Source organism: Marmota marmota, unplaced genomic scaffold (assembly GCF_001458135.2).
Source record: "Marmota marmota marmota unplaced genomic scaffold, marMar, whole genome shotgun sequence".
Lineage (NCBI taxonomy): Eukaryota > Metazoa > Chordata > Mammalia > Rodentia > Sciuridae > Marmota > Marmota marmota.
Window position 1 is genome coordinate 11,370,351 of NW_026000243.1, and position 18,199 is coordinate 11,388,549.

At 40.0% G+C, this 18,199-nt stretch overlaps 1 protein-coding gene across 10 annotated transcripts in view; it reads left to right on the forward strand.

Moving 5' to 3' along the window:
- LOC107153558 (beta-galactosidase-1-like protein 2) overlaps positions 1 to 18,199 on the forward strand; it is a 41,964-nt gene that overhangs the window by 5,925 nt on the left and 17,840 nt on the right. For 5 of the 10 annotated variants that reach the window (XM_048796193.1, XM_048796198.1, XM_048796199.1 and 2 more), the window contains exons 2-6: positions 9,066 to 9,263; positions 10,997 to 11,065; positions 11,712 to 11,807; positions 13,869 to 13,977; positions 17,110 to 17,202. In XM_048796193.1, the coding sequence (XP_048652150.1) occupies positions 9,066 to 9,263; positions 10,997 to 11,065; positions 11,712 to 11,807; positions 13,869 to 13,977; positions 17,110 to 17,202 (565 nt within the window). Of the gene's footprint in view, positions 1 to 8,052; positions 8,897 to 9,065; positions 9,385 to 10,996; positions 11,066 to 11,711; positions 11,808 to 13,868; positions 13,978 to 17,109; positions 17,203 to 18,199 lie in introns of those variants that run through there. The other 5 variants (XM_048796196.1, XM_048796201.1, XM_048796195.1 and 2 more) reach the window with 5 other exon arrangements.

An 18,199-nucleotide genomic window follows, 5' to 3' on the forward strand; every position in this document is an offset into this window, starting at 1 on the left:
GGGAGCCGGAACTCGGGCGCCCCGCGCTCGGCGTTCGCTCCGATAGGCTCAGGTTCTTAGAAGCACCCAGGCGCAGAACCCTAGCAATCTGTTTGCAAGCCACAGGCGAATTGTAGCCTGGAATTACCTGATCTATGGCTGAATGAGTTGCGGTCAGTCGAAAACAGGGGACGTGACGTCAGTTTACCAAGATGGTGGCTGCTGGCCTCCTCTGTGGACTGACCGGTGTGTAGAACCGAGAAGGACCGTTTCCTTCCCCCGTCTGGAACCCAGAATTCAGCCCTGAGTACGGTGCTTGCGCGGCTGGCAGAAACTGCAGCGCTGTAACCCTGCGTCTCTATCCCAGCGCACACTGCAGACTTTCGCCGCGGGGCGATTTGCTGAATAAGCAGTTACCCTCCGTGCGACAAACCTCTCGCGTTTGAGTCCCCGTAGCCGATCCTCGTGCGATGGAAATCCTTCCTCCAGGTTCCGGAGCACCCCACTATTGCTGGAAATTCCTAACAAGATATCCTTTAGCCGTCCTGACTTGTCATACTCCCACACAGTGAAGCAGCACACGGGGGTAATGCACTCCCCTCGCCGCCATCTTCCCACTCCTCCGTTCAATCTTTAGCACGACCAAAAAAAAAAAACAATGCCTGCTTGATATGATCAAGGCAGTATGATTGAATTTTCCTTAATATAAATGCATCACTGAACAATAATTCAGTCAGCTCTGCATCTCTTACAACTGAAATTTTAGCTAGCAAATACTGAGAGAAAGGAAAGCCTCCAGTAGGCAGCCAGCATTAAGCTCCTGAAAGATATGTTGATTTCTCCTTTCATCCCTGTCATTCTCTGTTCCTGCACTGCCATTATCTGGATTCTGGACACCAAGCACTTCCTGTAAAAAAGAAAAGGGGTAGGGGAATTCCATTAACTCTTTCCCCTTGGTAAAGGTGGATAACTTAGCTATGCTGGTCACTTTATTTGATCCAAATCGTAGCCTGTCTTCCAAAGGTATGTGAATGGATGGTGTCTCTTCCTGTGAGGTCATTGATTTTATGAGCCCTGCCTAGATGGACTCAACTCTGCTTGGAGGCCTGAGTCACAGTCCTTGGAATGTTCAAACCCTTTGAATTCTGTCCTTTCATCCTCTAGAGGTGAGCCTTTCAGCATTTGGGAAGTGCAGGTAATCACCTGTTTGACATCAGAGGTGAAGCAAAGCTCCTTGTGCAGTGTCTTGTCATGCAGGAAAGGTGGGATGTTTGATTCACTTTGTGCTGGTGAGATGGCACCTGGACTCTTGCAGGACCATGCTAGCCAATAACTGAAGGAGACCAGAGTTTTCTTGGAGAATTGACACTATCCATGAGTTTGCAATTTAGGAGTTGGGAATACCCAGAAAAGTGGGGGCAAGGAGCTGCACAGACTAGGCAGCAGAAATATCAAAATACCAAAAGGTTCTTCCCACCTTAGATCAAGGAAGTAGCAAATGAAATAAAAGCACTTAGTCTTTGAAGAAATGATGCATCGTGTCACCTCAAATGCTTCTCTGGAAAAGAATTCAGGAGATTCTGGAATGTGAAGACAAAAGCTTTAAGAACATCTTGTACCTGGAAAGGACCCTGGAGCCCATTTGCTCCCTCCCACCCTTCTAACCTGCCATCTCCAGCAGAGGCAGTGTTCTTTTGGTATGGGGCTATTTGCTTCTTTGTCTCCACTCAGTTTTTTTTTCTTTTTCTTTTTTATTTATATATGACAGCAGAATGCATTATAATTCTTATTACATATATAGAACACAATTTTTCATATCTCTGATTGTATACATAGTATATGCGCACCAATTCGTGTCTTCATACATGTACTTTGGATAGTAATGATCATCACATTCCACCATCATTAATTACCCCATGCCCCTCTCTTCCCCTTTAACCTATCTGCCCTATCTAGAGTTCGTCTATTCCTCCCATGCTCTCTTTCCCTATCCCAGTATGAATCAGCCTCCTTATATCAAAGAAAACATTCAAATTTGATTTTTTGGGATTGGCTAACTCCATTCCACTTACTTGCGAATGCCATGATTTTATTCTCTTTTATTTCTGATTAATATTCCATGGTGTGTATATGCCACACATTTTTTTTTTTATCCATTCATCTATTGAAGGGCGTCTAGGTTATTTCCACAGTTTAGCTATTGTGAATTGTGCTGCTATAACCATTGATGTGGCTATGTCCCTGTTGTATGCTGTTTTTAAATCCTATTGGTATAGGCTGAGAAGAGGGATATGGAGATTTCTTGGAAAATTGGGAATGGAACCACCATTTGACCTAGTTATCCACTCAGTTTTAACTTTTCTTAAATCAGTTGCTCTGGATATTAAAGACCATTTTAAAAAACAGTGCTTATTGTGTGGAACTTCTGGGATAAAAGAGAAAGGATTGTTTTTAGAGACTTACAGTAAGGAAGCAGATGTTTTTTGACTGATGTCTGTTCATTGGACTCTTGGTGGATACTCATTCTTCTGTACTCTGACACTCAATAGAACAGTGGGGTTGCTCTTTCTAATAACAGATTGTGTTTATATTAAAATTTCAATTCATAGGTAGATAATAAATAAATATGATGACTATTCAAGGATGAAGGGGGATCTAATGAAGTGAAGCTCCCACTCTTGTCTCCTAGGGACCTTCTCTCTTCCCTCCCACCAGAGACTGTTTATGAAAATGTTTTCTCTTGGAGGTATTGTATGCATCCACTTGTTCATTGGACAACAGTTCTCTATTGATGGGTATTGATTTTTAAAATATTTTGGCTACTAAAGTAAACCAAGTGAAATGAATATCTGTTAGATATATTTCTATAAGTAGAACTGCTGACCAAAACATTCATTTTAAATCTTCATAGTCATTTTCAAAATAGTACATGTCATTTCTGTTGGATTAGTATAAAGGAGATTCTAAGCTCAACTCCACAGCCTAACAGGAAGAAATCCTGTTTAATATGTGTGGAAGACAATGTGGATTCCTTGGGTCTTACAAGAACTAATCCATCTTTTATGTACCCTTTTCAGTAAGTCCCATGTGATAGATTTTAAAATATATGTAACACATTTATGTTGTTTTTTATTTCATGAGGTCATTGCATTCAGATTTTTAGAACATCTCAAAGATCAGAGTCTTATTAACTGTAGAGTCCTTTTGAGTTATCTAATAGGATTTTCACTTCTCTCTAGACTGAGATAATTGATCTATTTTAATTTACTTATTTTATCTATGAGGCTATTAATGAAAAATTTCCCATAGTGAATGTACAGTGATCTAATAGTGGGGCACCTTGTTGCTATTGTATGTGGTAGGTTACTGATGAAAGTTTTTGTTATTTTGCATCTTAAGGTGTTGGCCTAGCACACACTTCCTTTAGAAAGTCTTGCTCTCCAAACCACAGTATTATTTCTGGTCAGGTCAGTCACCTGGTCTGATTTGCAGGAGCCTGGGTATCAGCCAGTTCTGGCTTCCTGAACCTCATCAGGAAGAAGAACAGAGGTAATGGGATGCATTCATGCCTTAGACCTTGTGTCTCTGCAAAATGCATATACTTGCTTTGGGCTTGGCGTCATCCAAGTCTTGTGGAGTATTTGATTCTTCTAGCAAAGGAACCCAAAGTATTGAGCTCAGATCAAGGGGCACATCTAAGCTGGGCCAGGCACACGGAGTGAATTCTATTTCCCTATGGCTACCATTCTTCACGTCTCAAGGATTAATCCAAGAGGCAATATTTTGAAGTATAGGTGTTAAGAGAATGGCCTGGGCCAAAGATTAAGTACTTCCTTTCTTACACCCTTAAATTTCACTGCTAAGGGCAGAGAGAACAGAATTGACAGCTGTTGGGGGCAAATGGACATACCATCTAAAATCATGGTCTCCAGTTTGAGTGAATGAAAAAGTGAGTGTTTTCTTGGTTAGCATGTTAATATGATGCCTGAACTCAGATTCAGTTGAATTTGTTTCAGGAGGCCCAAATAGGAGCACTGTGTACCTGAAAATTGAACTTATAAGCTGTTATCTCAGATAACCAAGTGCATAATTTGTATAAAGTACTTGGGATCAGCAAGGACTTGTGTTTTGGGACTTGAAGGACTGTAATTGCAGACACCTGCTGCAGGTGTCTAGCTTAGCCATGGCTTTGGCCAACCTCATACTGCATGAATGTCACCTGATCTTTGCCTTAGGCTGTCCAACTCCAGCTGCTCATGACTCTGTCTCTGTTGTGTCCAATTGTATAGATCCTGGCTCATTCATGTGAGATCAGACTCTGCATGCTGAACAAATGCCTAAAGGAGATGACCATGATCCAAGTGACGCCTCCCAATCCCATCACTAGCCAGGGTTCTGATCAGATTTTGCAGGATTTATTGGTGACTTGGGAATGTGCAGTGCACATTCAAGATTGTCCTCATTAGCATGCCTTATTCAAAGAGATTTTTCAAGGAGGTGACTGGATCTGATGTCCTACAGCCACCCTGTAAGACCTGCTTTGAAACTTGAGAATCCATTCATGGTTCCATTCAGAGTGAAAGATGTGGAAACCTGTCACCTGTTTCTTTGCCTTCTTCCATTCAAACACATCCACCCAGAACTTCTCATGCCCAGGAACACCTTGCCTGCTAGAGTATATACTGTACCTTTTGTCCTCATGACTCACTTCAATGATTAAGAATGGAGTATCAGAAGACTTCATCCTCTACTCTACTTTCTCATCAGGAACAGTCTGTTGAGAATTCTGTTCCCTAGGTTGTGGTAGAGCTCAGTCTACTTTATGTGCTGTTCTTCACATCTCATGGCCCCATCAAGAATCCTGACACATTATGCCTTCTTCCAGGCACCTGGCCTTAAACTATGAACATGGCCACCTCGTTTTCTAGGTGGAGAAACAGAACGTTACTGAGCAGTGAAAATCCAAGGACAGATTGTAGGGTGGCAGCTGAAGCCTACTATGTGATGTCTGGTTCCCTATGATGACTGAAAAGTGGCTTCTCTAAAATGAAGCCAAATACTAAAGCAATAGAAATTCCAGAAGAAAGTGTTACTGTAAGCTCTAGCTGCAAAGAATGTAAGTTGCCCTTGGTTTTGTTACTGGCAGCCAAGCCAGGGAGCCTGCCTGGATCCCAGCTGGCCCAATTCAGCTGCCTACTCACATAAGCAAATGATGTAAAAAGAAACATGAAGGTAATGCAATTTGATTGAACTCGGGAGAAGCAGCTAGATTGTTTCTCTGTAGGTCTTACAGAGGGGTTATAATTTATAGAAACAAAAGCCAGGTAATATATACACCTATATCTAGGTAAGCTGTGAGAACATGTCAGTTTCAGCTTCATTGGTGCCAGCCTAGCCAGATGATAGTTGTTTAGTTTCCAATATCAGCACAAGGATGTTCTCTGTTTCAGTTTCAGCCAAGACATTTTTATCATGAGTGAACAACTCACTAGGAAAAGCAATAGAAACAGGGCTTCCTCAGGATTTGGTTAGCTCCTGGGTAATAAGCCTAAATTTAAAGTCTCTCTGACCTTTAAACCAGCCAGACATAACCACACAGTTGATATTTCCTTTATTTTATTATCACTGAGTTAATTGCTCAGGAAATTATGGGGCTATTCTTAATATGATAATCATTAGTATTAATGATCATGATTAGTGTTAATAACCATTTTCATGGTGCTTTCTCATTTGATACATGAAGCTGTGAATTGCATCATTTCATTTTCTCATAGTGAATTCCTTTGAGAAACCCAACATTTATCATTCTCATTTTCTCACTGAATATATCTTTTTTAGCAAGGCTTTGAGGACATGCTATTAACCTACCAGAAAATTTCCAGAAAAGAAATAGTTGAATTCTCTGGAATTTGGAATTTGATAACAGCTAACATTTTTTTGTATGTGATGTTTATTTCCTGCCTTTTAATAAGACTGAGAAGAAATATTTTTTTAATAAAATCTAGAACATGGCAGAACATAAATACAGTAGCAAGGAGAAACTCTAACTAGAGAGAAACTATATGTATATGCGTATGTATGTATATATGTGTGTGTGTATATATATGTGTGTGTGTATATATATGTGTATATATATGTGTGTATATATGTGTGTGTGTATATATATATATATATATATATATATATATATATATATATATGGTTGCTTCTCAAGCTTTAACTGTAGGATTAGGTTAAAATGCAGATTTTGATTCAGCAGGTTTAAATTAAGCACAGTTTTGGGCTTTTCTAACAAGTTGTAGATGAAGATACTTCTGCTGTCTACAACCACACATGGAGAAGTCAGCTGATTGGTCATCCACAAAGGAATAGATTTGGGATATTTGGTAGTGGCAGGGACTATATTAGCATGAAGTTCAAAAAGAGCACATTTCCATCCTTATTGACTTCTCTGCACTTAGTAGGGTGGGGAAACAATCATTAGAATCAGTGATGTGATGTGTGCTAAGTCAAGAATTGGAGATTGTGGTTTCTAAGTTCTGGCCAGGGAATAAATTTTGCTCCCTGCTGGAGTGATTGTTGAATTATGTCATCTTTATCTTTGAAAACAATGAAATTGAATGTGTAGGGCCATTTTCCTTACCAGACTATCAAAATGCCCCTGTTTTGAAGGATCTGTCCATCTATTTTTTGCTCCAATTAGCTTGGGGTGGGTCCAGCAGGTGCCTGGGGAAGGGGCCTGATGAATACTTCAAGCAGGGAGGGCTGAACAGAAAGGAAAGTGTGTTCTTTGGAGTAGGTGTGGTCAAAATCAAGGGAAATTGTCTGGGGTGTGGGAGGCTTGAGATAGCCAGTATGGTCATGAGCTTATAGCCAGCTGAGAACAAGGGGTTGTAAAGGAGGATCTAGATGGGGCCCTGGGAAACACTGAGGCCTCTGTTGAGTAATGTAGTGCTTTATCTGCTAGGATAGAGGTCAGTAGGATTTTTTGAAAAGGGCCAGATATGAAATATTTTCAGCTTTGCAGCTTTATAGACATATTTCTGTAAAAACTGTTTATCTGTTCCCCAGAGCAGCCATATGTAGATGGTAGATGTGGCAGTTTACCAATACAACAATTTATGAATGCTGAAATGTGAATTTCATGTAATTTTTTATGTGTCCCAAAATATTATTATTATGATTTTTTTCCAGCTGCTTAAAAATGTAAAACTATTCTCAGCTTACAAGCCTTACAAAGACAGGTGGCAAGTAGGATTTGTCCTCTGGCTAGAATTGGTTAACCCTTGTCAAAGGGGTTGGATTGGTCTGATAGAATTTCAGGATACAGATCCATTATAAAATTTTAGAAATTATTACACAACTTGGCACAAAGTCTAATACATAAAATATTATACACTAAAATGGGAGGGGGAAGGATTATATCATATTAGCAACATAAAACCAACTGAGGCTAGTCTTTGCAATATAATTGTGAAAGCAAATGCTAACATAAATTTCTTTTGTATAGTGATAATATTTCTTCATTGCACATTATAGGGTATTTAATTTCTACCTGATCCTCATAGTAGCCTTTCTGAGAAGTTGGAATGGGCATTAGCCATATTTTAGAGGATCAAACTCATGTCCACAGTGCCATTAATCCAAGGTGACAGTGCTACTCAAGGATTCATGACCAGATCATCCACTTCCAAATATTCTGTCCTTATTCCCCCATTTAGGTGGTCCTTTGGAAAAAGTAAGTCCTAAAATGTCATTTGCAAGTCACTTGTTGGAACAAGGAACTTTTCCCTTTAGAGAAAAAAAAATGGTGATTAGGTCTTAGGTGACAGAGAACATAGCTGGTATGTAGTCCTGTAGCTTCAGTGTAAGTTTCAAAGCTGTGGGCTTGCAAAGCAGGAAGAGGCAGGTTTAAAAAAAAAAAAATATATATATATATATATATTTATATATAAAATATATATTTATATATAAAAAATATATATATATTTTTTATATATATATATATATATATATTTTTTTTTTTTTTCCACATTCCATGAGTGGCACAGAAAACAAAAGGTCAGTAATGACCATCTTTGCATCCTGTTCCCTTGTCTGTGGCCATCAGCCCCCTCAAACTTGGGCCTCTTCCTCCTGTAAACTCAGGGAACTATTTTATGCAGAGGAGCATAAAATATGCCCAGCAATATGCCCTCTGGTGTCAAGAACTGTACTGAGAAGAGAAAAGGCACCAGTTAAAATTTGCTTTTGCCTCAAACTTACTTTTCATTTTTTTCTGTCTTCAACTTTTCTAAAATTTACGGCCACACATTTCCAGCTTCCCAGGTGTTCTGGCGAGCTTTCTCTCCTGGTCTTTAGGAGCCTAGGTGGAGGAGAGGGGGAATCCTAGGAACTCTGGGGTCATTGGGAACAATTAAAAGAAGTCCTTTTGGCCAACCCCAGAGATACTTTTTCATGGATTATAACTGTCAAACAGTCTTCCAGTCTGAGTTATGCTGGATTATCTCTTGACTGGTGCTTGATCTTCAAAAAATAACTTAATACCTGAAGTATGACCAATGAATAGATGCTGTTTAACATGGATGCCTCTTTCCAGGTATCTGTAACTCAAGTCAGGTGAGAAGGCTCAGAAGTACTATTCCTAGTAGCTGCTGCTTTAATGTTTAGTCAGGTGGCCTAGAACACCTGGCCATATTAGGAGCCTGTGAGCTATAGCTGCTCTCCAGACCCTAATGCTAGAGAGCAGCTCCTTCCCATGTAGCATGACCCTGCTTCATCCTCTCTCCTTCTAGCACATACACATCTTCATGTTGAACATTGTGTTTGTCTTGTTCCTGACTGCAGCGTCACCTTGCTCTCCTCCTGCAGTGGGGCCCAGCCCTGTGAGTGTTGCTGAAGAAAGACACCTTCCAAGGTTTGACCAAGTTGGAGGGTGGGAGCTGGGCCTGATTGCCTGGGAGCAGGCCCTTTTCAGAGATGCTGAGGGCCTGTGAAGAAGGCAAGGGAGCCAGTTGCCTCTTTGCTCCCTTGCTCGCTGCTGCCAGTGAGCTCCAAGGCTCCATCAGGGCATTTTCTCTTTCCAGGTTGGAGTGGAGTACTCTGATCCCTGCATGGCTCCGACATCGGCAGTTAGGGTTGCACATGAAAGGCCAACACTTTATGCTAGAGGATTCCATCTTCTGGATCTTTGGGGGCTCCATACACTATTTCCGTGTGCCCCGGGAATACTGGAGGGATCGCTTGCTCAAGATGAGAGCCTGTGGCTTGAATACCCTCACCACGTGAGTGCTGTGCCCCATCCCCTGCCACCAAACCTGGTTACCAAATAGGGGTTCCTGGTGTCTGCAGGAGGAAAAATATAAGAGGAGGATCCAGCCTAAGCTTTCTGCTTAGGTCTATGGGGTAAGAGTCTCCCTTCTTTCTAATCTCTACAGAACTCCCTATTAATAAGCACAAAAAGTTGTGAAATGACTACAGAGTCTAGAATGACCAGGTAACAATGTTGAACAAAATAATAGAGTGAGAAAGGTAGGTAAGTGTACATGTAGGAGGGTTTTTCTTTTTTTCGTTTTTATTTTTCTTATGTATGTTGTGGGGCAGCTGGTGGGGGTGGGGCAGGGAGAGGGGACAGTTGAACAACTGAATTTTGTTTTCTCACAATTTTGGATGCTAGAAGTCCAAGATCAAGTTGTGAACATGTTTGGCCTATCCTGTGGCCTTCTGCTTGGCTTATAGAGGGCTGTCCTCTTCCTATGTCCTTGCATGTCCTTTCCTATGTGGATCCATACTCTGGGTATCTCTTCCTCTTCTTATAATGACCCAATAAATAAATTTTTAACAAGCAACCTGCCCAACCTCAGTTTGTACAGCAAATGAACAGAGTCTTCTTCAGGGAACAATCTGAGAAGCAATGTCCCACATTCCTTTTTTGGCATGATCCTGATTGCTGTGGTTACCATTTCAGTACCTAGTGTGATTTTGGCACATGATGGGTATGCAATACGATGTTGAGTGTGCAAATCGTTTTAAAAATAGGTTCATTTGTGAATAATATTGATCTTTTCATGGATTTTTCCCCCCAATTTCCAACAGATACTTGGATGAATGTCTATAAAATAAAGTGGGTTATCAGGCTGGATTGTTCCATTTTTGAGAAAAAATACATTATTATAAATCAAAAAGATGGATTTTCTTTGCTGGTTTATGAACTGGCTTTGAAGAGTTATAGGAGTGTTCTGAGATGTGACTGCATTTTTGAAAGAAATGTGGATAGCATCTCAGAACTCCTGAAGATTATGGGAATACTGCAGGATAAACATTCTGCTTTGGTAACAAAGCAGAACAATCTACATTTGCTGAAACATGAAACTCTTGAGAATGAATTGGAAGCCATAAAGCCTCCCTTCACCTGTGAATATTCTTTGCAGTTGGAGAAGGTTCTGTTAGGCCCATGATGTGGTGGTCAAGGAGGAGAGCAACTTTCTTAACTATTATAGTGCATGAGTGTTATCTCCCATCTCTTGAGTTGGCCTCCTTTAACAGCTTACTGAGTGCCATTATCTTCCCATTAGAAGCCCCATTCTATTGCAAGTTTTGGAAATATGGATGCTTTAGTAAAATAGGATTAATAACTGAAGTTTCTTTCTGCCCTACTTTTATCTCTTTTTCCAACATACTTACTTCTTTCTCACTGACAAGGGATAGGGATGGCAAGCTGACCTGTGCTCATTGAGCCTGACTTTTTACTCTGCGTGTCTCATGCTTTACCTAAATCTTGTTGAACTTCTTCTTCTCCTAAGGAGATGTGATGTTAGTCCCCTGGGGGTTGCCTTGCATTCTCTTCTGTCCCAGATCTGTTCAGTTAGTTCTTGGTTCTGGTCCTGAACCCATTAAGAAGCATATCTTCAGCCATCATAAAAGAAACATATCTTCTTTTAGGGACAAGAAAGTTAATCTAGGAGGTGAAGTGGAATAATTGACAAAGTCTTGCCTATAATTATATTTTCTATTACAGCTATGTCCCATGGAACCTCCATGAGCCAGAAAGAGGCAAATTCAACTTCTCTGGGAATCTGGACTTAGAGTATGTGGTACTGCTGCTTCTGTGACCAGGCCCAGAATGGGTGACAGATACATGGCCCTTTAGTTTAGACTAAGAACCCTAGTGGTATCTGGGCTGTGGTTTGAGAACCAGACAGGAACCAAGATCTGGAGCCTTGTTCTCAGGATGCTCTGAGTGGCTCTGTACCCAGAACTCAGTTGTTCTTCAGCAATGATGTGTTACCCGGGGGTGCTGGGCTGCAGCCTTTGACCCAGCCTCTCTATTGCAGCATAGAGAGGCCAAGATCCTTGGTGCTACCTGACTCTAAGTGGGATCCAGCCACCTGGCTGGGGTCAGAGATACTCTGTGAGCTCTCAGGGGTATTGCTGGGTAAGAGGCTCTACACCCTGATGCCTTTATTCCTTATGCTGCCAGTGGGGCTGAGCTGATCCTGATTTTGGGAGCCAGTACAAATGCAGCTCCCAGGGCCACTGGCCTCTGACCAGAAGGATTCCCTTTTCTGGTGGGCTGGGCTGACCCTCCCCCCCACCCCCAGTTTTCCTGGTTAAGAGAAGAAAGGGAATAAGAAGCTAGGTAACTCTGACACACTGTAAGGTGTGAGGCTCCCTCTTCATGCCACCTCCCTGTGGACTCTCATGAGAGGGCCTGACTTTGTTTATCTCCCCAGGGCCTTTGTCTTGATGGCTGCAGAGATTGGGCTGTGGGTGATTCTGCGTCCAGGCCCTTACATCTGCAGTGAGATTGACCTTGGAGGCTTACCCAGGTAAGCCTGGCTGAGAGAGGCCAGTGTGGCTTAAGGGATCTCTGTGCTAATACAAAATATTCAAAGAATATTGATTTAGTTTGGTTATCAAGGTATAGTTTCTATTCTGTGCTAAATTTCCTTTTCAGAATAAGTAGCATCCAAAAGGGGTAATTTTGAATGATGTTGCAGTTATTGGCCTTGTAAAATTCCATTGGATTGTGTTAAGTGGCAAATAGCAGCAAGAGGATTGGACATTCTGGAGCTTTTTATTCTTCTGGGCCCAACTCAGACAGATCATTTGTCTGCCCTTGGCTTAACTTTCCCTCACTAGAAATGGAAAAATCAAACCTGCCCTATTTTTTAAGGGTATTACCAATCATTTTTTAAAAGTTCAGTATTTTGGTAAAGTATAAGAGAAGCTTTTGTTTCTGTTTTGTCTTCAACTTTTCTAATGTCTGATCTTCCTAAATGTAATTTGTTGAACTACAAATCTGGACAGGGATCAGCTGGGATCCCATTCATTTCCTTATCCTAGTCATTACTGCCATTATTTTCCAGTAAAAAAAAAAAAAAAAAAAGATTTTCTTTGTTATAATAGGTATAATCTTTCCTAGCCTCATACTGTACCAGATGGTTAGACCCAGGCTCCCCCACCCTATGCTTCCCCATGAGAAAAGACTGATCTCATTTTCCCAGAGTCTCCCGGGGAACTTTCTTCCCACAGCACAAGCTCCAAGGCCCTGCTTTGTTTTCTCTCTAAGTTTCCAGCTCGATCAGCCCTTCCCTCAGGGGCTCAGCCTGTGTCTCCTTCTCTCCATTACTCAGGCTCATTTTCTCTCTCTCTCTCTCTCTCTCTCTCTCTCTCTCTCTCTCTGAGTTGGCATTGTGTTTGGAACAAGGCTGTGAACACAGCCAGAGTAGAGTCCCAAGTCCCTATGGATTACAGGGTCAATGATTTCCTGGAGCTCAGCTAGAGGAAGATAGGATTTAACAATCTTAGAAGCAGCAAGAAGCTCTGGACCTCAGACCTTCTGCCAGGCTCTATGTGGCACCTTTGCATTTACTAGGGTGTCCCTTGAGGCACAGCAGGGGAGGGTGAAGCCACAGTGCAAGTGATAAACTATACCTTTGATGTGACGGGGAATGTGGAGGTTAAGCACTAGGTCTCCTCCATTTAAAAAAAAAAAATTGTTCTACTTTGTTATATATCACAGCAGAATGCATTACAGTTCATATTACACATATAGAGTACAATTTTTCATATCTCTGGTTGTATACAAAGTATATTCACACCATTCATGTATTCTCTGACTTTGTTCAGGGCTTTGGAATCAGGACAAGGGATGCCCCAGAGTCTTTTGTTAGAAAATATGTTTTTTTTAGAATTTCAAGTGGGAAGGAAGTACTTGGACTCCTGTTTTAGAACCAAGCCATAGTGCTGTGTTTCTTTGGGGGAAATTGACATCACAGCAGTCAGGGTAGAGAAAGAAATTGAATCTACTGCTGCTGCCACTGGCCAAGCTCTGCAGGGCTGATGTGGCTCATGCAAAGAAGTCTGTGGTCAGCAGGGACACAGCCAGACTGCAGTCTCCTTTCACGGGCTGTGCTGGATCATTTTTTTTGGGTGACCCTGGAAGATTGTGACTGTGTCCTTCTCCAGCCCCAGTGATGATTCCTAACCCTTTTGGCTTCACCATTTTGTTGGGGAAAAGTGATGGAAATGCTTGCAACCTGGGTCTTGGGTCCCATGAAAAGCTTTTCTTACTGTGTGGCAGTGATAGGTAGAGGTCTATAGCTGGAAAGCTGGAAATGACCTTCCCCCAGAGTTGTGCTAGTGGGTAGGGAAGCAGTGGAGAGTGCAGGCTGACTCTGTTGCTTGCCCTTGAATCTGTCTGTACATCACCTAACATCCTGGTTGAGTGGAGGTAGTGAGATAGGAATGACTCTCAGCTCATCCTGGTCTCCAGAGTCATCCCTGAGTTCTCTGGAGCTACTACCTTCTCGGCACCGTGAGCCTGCCCCAGGAAAACCCCCAGATCCTGATTCTAATGATCCTGTCCTCTCCCTTTTCTTTCTAAGCTGGCTACTCCAGGACTCTGGCATGAAACTGAGAACAACTTACAAGGGCTTCACTGAGGCAGTGGACCTTTACTTTGATCACCTAATGTCCAGGGTGGTGCCTCTCCAGGTAAAAGCAAACGGACTCTTTGATATTTTACTTATCTTTCTTCTAGGTAGTAGGTAATCCTAGATAAGTTCTCAGACCAAGGGGTCCACAGTTCTTTTCAACACAGGAACACACTCTTCCTTACTGCCTAAGTTTTAGAATCAGAGGGACTCGTGATAGTGATCTTTTCAAAGAGCTGTGTATTTCAGTGTGGTATCAGCCAAAATTAAATGGACAGACAAGTGTCAGGACTCACATTTCTCTGTATAGTTCCAGAGTCATGACTCATGATGGGTAAGTAGGATGTCTTAATAACTGAAAACACCATGTGTCAATGTCCCAATAGCACTATGGCTCAGTTCTGCAGAGTGGAGCACACATGGATAGGCCTTGTGTACTAAACAGATGATTTTTTTAAAATTAAATTTTAAGTACTTTTCAAGGTACTTCCCTCTGCTAACCAAAAAGGTACTGTTTGGTATGCATTTACTATTTAAACAAATATGTTAAAATGAGTCTTGGAGGGAGTATTTAATATTTTATGTAATAATTAGAAGCAATAAAAAAGGAGAATGGGAATAATTAAAGTTGCTTAAGTCAAACCATGAAGAACGGCATTGAGGAATTAGTACATCAAAATTAATGTATCAATAAAAAATTGCTCTTGAGTTAATTCTTTGGAATGTTCATAGCATATATAAATCAAAGAGAACAGCCAGCTAAAGAACAGATGTCAATTAAATATGAATTTCAGGTAAGCAAGGAATTTTTTCTTAGTGAAATATTTCCCAAATAGCATGTAAGTTTTTACATTTAGAAAACTTATTCGTTGTTAATATAAAAATGTCTTCATTATAAAATGCAAATGTAACTGGGCATCTTATATTTTTATTTACCAAATTTGGCAGACCTAATCATGAAAGAAGCAAGAAGCTTGGAAGTTATTAGCCTAGATTTTTGTAGGGAAGATGGAGTTACTGAGGGGATTCAGCAGGTGGTGCTGATAGGTTGGGTGGTGGAAGAGAGGTGGGAGCACTATCAAGGCCATTATGGGAACATAGTTCAGAGGCATTCTTGGGCATGGAAGTGGCATAACTAAGGGGTTTTTTCCTGGTTATAATTATTTTATTCATTTCTTAAGGATTATATATAATATCCTAAATTTATGATATCTGATCTTAAAATGATAACAACTTAACTTTGATTACATAAAAAACTACTTCTTTATATTTCTATTTCCCCACTTAATTGATATAACAAATTATATCTTTTTATATGTTGTACTCAATAATCTTTATTCTGGTTTTTATGTTTTAAATCTTGTAGAAAATAAAGTGTCATTGTACATTAAAATTACAATAATATTGCTTTACATTTTTTTCACATTTTTAGTTTTACTGGAGAACATTATATTTTTATATAACTTCAAGTTACAGTCTAGTATTTTATTTCAATTTGTTGCATTTATCACAGAGAAAGTTCAGGGGTAATGATCTCCCTCAACTTTCCTTTGTCTGGAAATGTCTTAATATCTCTCTAATTTTTGAAAAAGTTATCTCAAATACAAAATTTTTAGTTGAGACATTTTTTCCTTACAATGTTGAATATGTCATTCCAGATACTTTCTGGCCTTCAAGATTTCTGCTAAGATATACCTGATAGTATTACTGAGGATCCCTTCTATGTGACAAGTCACTTTTCTCTTTCTGCATTTCAAGAATCTTTGTCTTTATATTTCAACAATTTTGTTTGTTATATAAAGTGTCTCTGTGTAGGTTTCTGGGTTATCCTGTTTGGAATTTTTTAGCTTCCTGAATGTACATATTCATGTCTCTTCCCAGATTTGAGAAATTTTCAGCCATTATTTCTTCGAAATGATCTGTTTTCAAGCTCACTTATTATTTCTATTTCCTGTGTGAATCTGCTGTTGAACTTCTCTAGTGAATTTTTTTTTGTTTATATACTGAATTCTTTCAGCACCAGAATTTCTGTTTTGTTTCTTTTTAAAAATTTCCATGTCTTCATTTATATTCTTATTTGTTCATATGTCATTTTGTTGATTTCCTTTAATTTTTATCTTATTTTTTCTTTTGCTCTTTAAATGTATTTTTGACAGTTATAACATCTTTGTCTAATATGTCTGGTTATGTGTATGTGTGTATGTTTTTAGAGACTATTCTGAGATTTATTTTGTTCTTTTGAACAAACTATGTTTCTCTGTTATTCTTTTTATAAGCCTTGTGTTTTTTGTGAATCATTGGGCATTTGGAGGGAAAAAAAAAAAAAAAAACTTATCTCACTCTGTCTTTTATGCAGACCGGTTAGGAAGATCTTTCACAATTAATGGGCTTCTGAACCTAGAGATCAGGCCAGAGTAAAGACACAAGATTACAGATGTTTTCTCAGAATATCTTCTGTTTGCACCTGTCTATATACTTTCTTCACACCCTAACTGTTTGCTTTTACATGTCTTCATTTCCCAAAGAGTCTCATCAGAGTTTCTTGGGTGTTCTGTCATATTCTTCTGCTCATAATTTCTTGCCCACAGCCATCCACAAGTCTGTAGTCTTCTGTAGTTTCACATGCTATAATATCTCTCACTGAATCCTGAAGCTTCCAAACTTGATGTTTCCTGTTGGTGTTTCAAGTCAGATGAGACAGAAACAAGTTCTCTGGGCAGCTCACAGACAAACTAGAGAATTGCATACAAGTTCCCTTCTGCCCCCTCCATCCTGGTGGAGGGAACTGGAAATTTGGGACACTTTATCCCAACCACACCATGTTACATTGAGGAGAGATAGGAGGGGGTAGGGATATGTAGCAAGATTTTAGTAAAAACATAATGAAATTTCCTATTCTCTTGCATGTGACTATCTTGATTGGGTAGTCACTTTCTTGCTTTGATTTTGACTGGTTTCCAGAGCCCCTATAAACTTATTTAGTCAGTTTGTAGTTATTTGGTGTTTCCATGGAGAACAAAGGCCTGATGCTTCCAATTCCACCATCTTGATTATAGTATTCTCAATTACATTCCAAACCTTTTGAGACTTGTTTTTGGATACGTTGATAGTAATTAGAGATAAGTATGATGAATTTAGATAATATGGCTCTTACTACAAACTCAGCTTCTGATTATTTATCTCTTTCCCCCAGTATAAGCATGGAGGACCCATCATTGCTGTGCAAGTAGAGAATGAATATGGTTCCTATGACAGAGATCCTGCTTACATGCCTTACATCAAGAAGGTAAGAGTCAGCTTGGTTCATTTCTTCATATTCCTTCCTCTAGAATGTCTTAAAAGTTGTGATGTATGGATCTAATATTTTCGTCATATTAATACCATGTCTCCCAACTTCATTTATCAATTAATGAATTTGTCTCCATTGTTTTATTTTAACAGGGTTTTCGCTTATTTTCCCTTTATTGAGTGGGATTAATTTGGGGATTGCAGTACATATGTGTGTTGCAGGAGCTAAGAATATGGAATTGATTTAATTGTGTGGCAGTGATTAGGGAAGGTTTCCTCAAGAGTCTGCCTTCATTCCAGTGCCTAAAGCCATGGCTTTGAGCTTTAGCTACAGATTGGCTTTCCCTTGAGAGTTTTTAAAAATTTGAATGCCCCAGTCATATATATAAGAATCTCTGGGGTAGTTCTCAGACATCCAATCCCATTGTATGGGGGAGGTTGAGAACTACTGATTTAATATACAGCAAATCATGGAGGGAAAGGACTAAGGTAACATATAAAAGAATAGGCTAATATTAAAATCTGGTTTCTGTCAAATTGTAGCTGAGACCTTGAACAAATGCCTCCAGTTTTCTAAACCTCTTATTTTTCTTCTAAACAATAGGATTACAAAGAGTCTCTGCCTCTTAACTGTATTATGTGAGATCATACAGATCAACTCTATTCTAGACAAATAGTAAATTTTTCAGTAAATAAGACTTTGATGGAATCTTTGGCATTTGTTTCAGAGTACTTTGAAGGGTCAGCCGTGGTGTGACTTGAAATGTTAAATGGCCTCTGTGAATGCATCTAATTAGAAGCTGGATGGCTTTGGATTTTGATGGCCTGTGCAGGATCTCTTCTGCTGTCACACACAGATTCATTTTTTATCTGGGTCCTCTGTAGAGTGAGGACCAAGGCTCAAGCACTTCAGCTTGTAGATTCTTACAGACTTTCACTTCTTGTGTGCAGAAAGCTGTCTTAGTAGAGTCTAAGCCTGTGTTCAGGAATGGTGA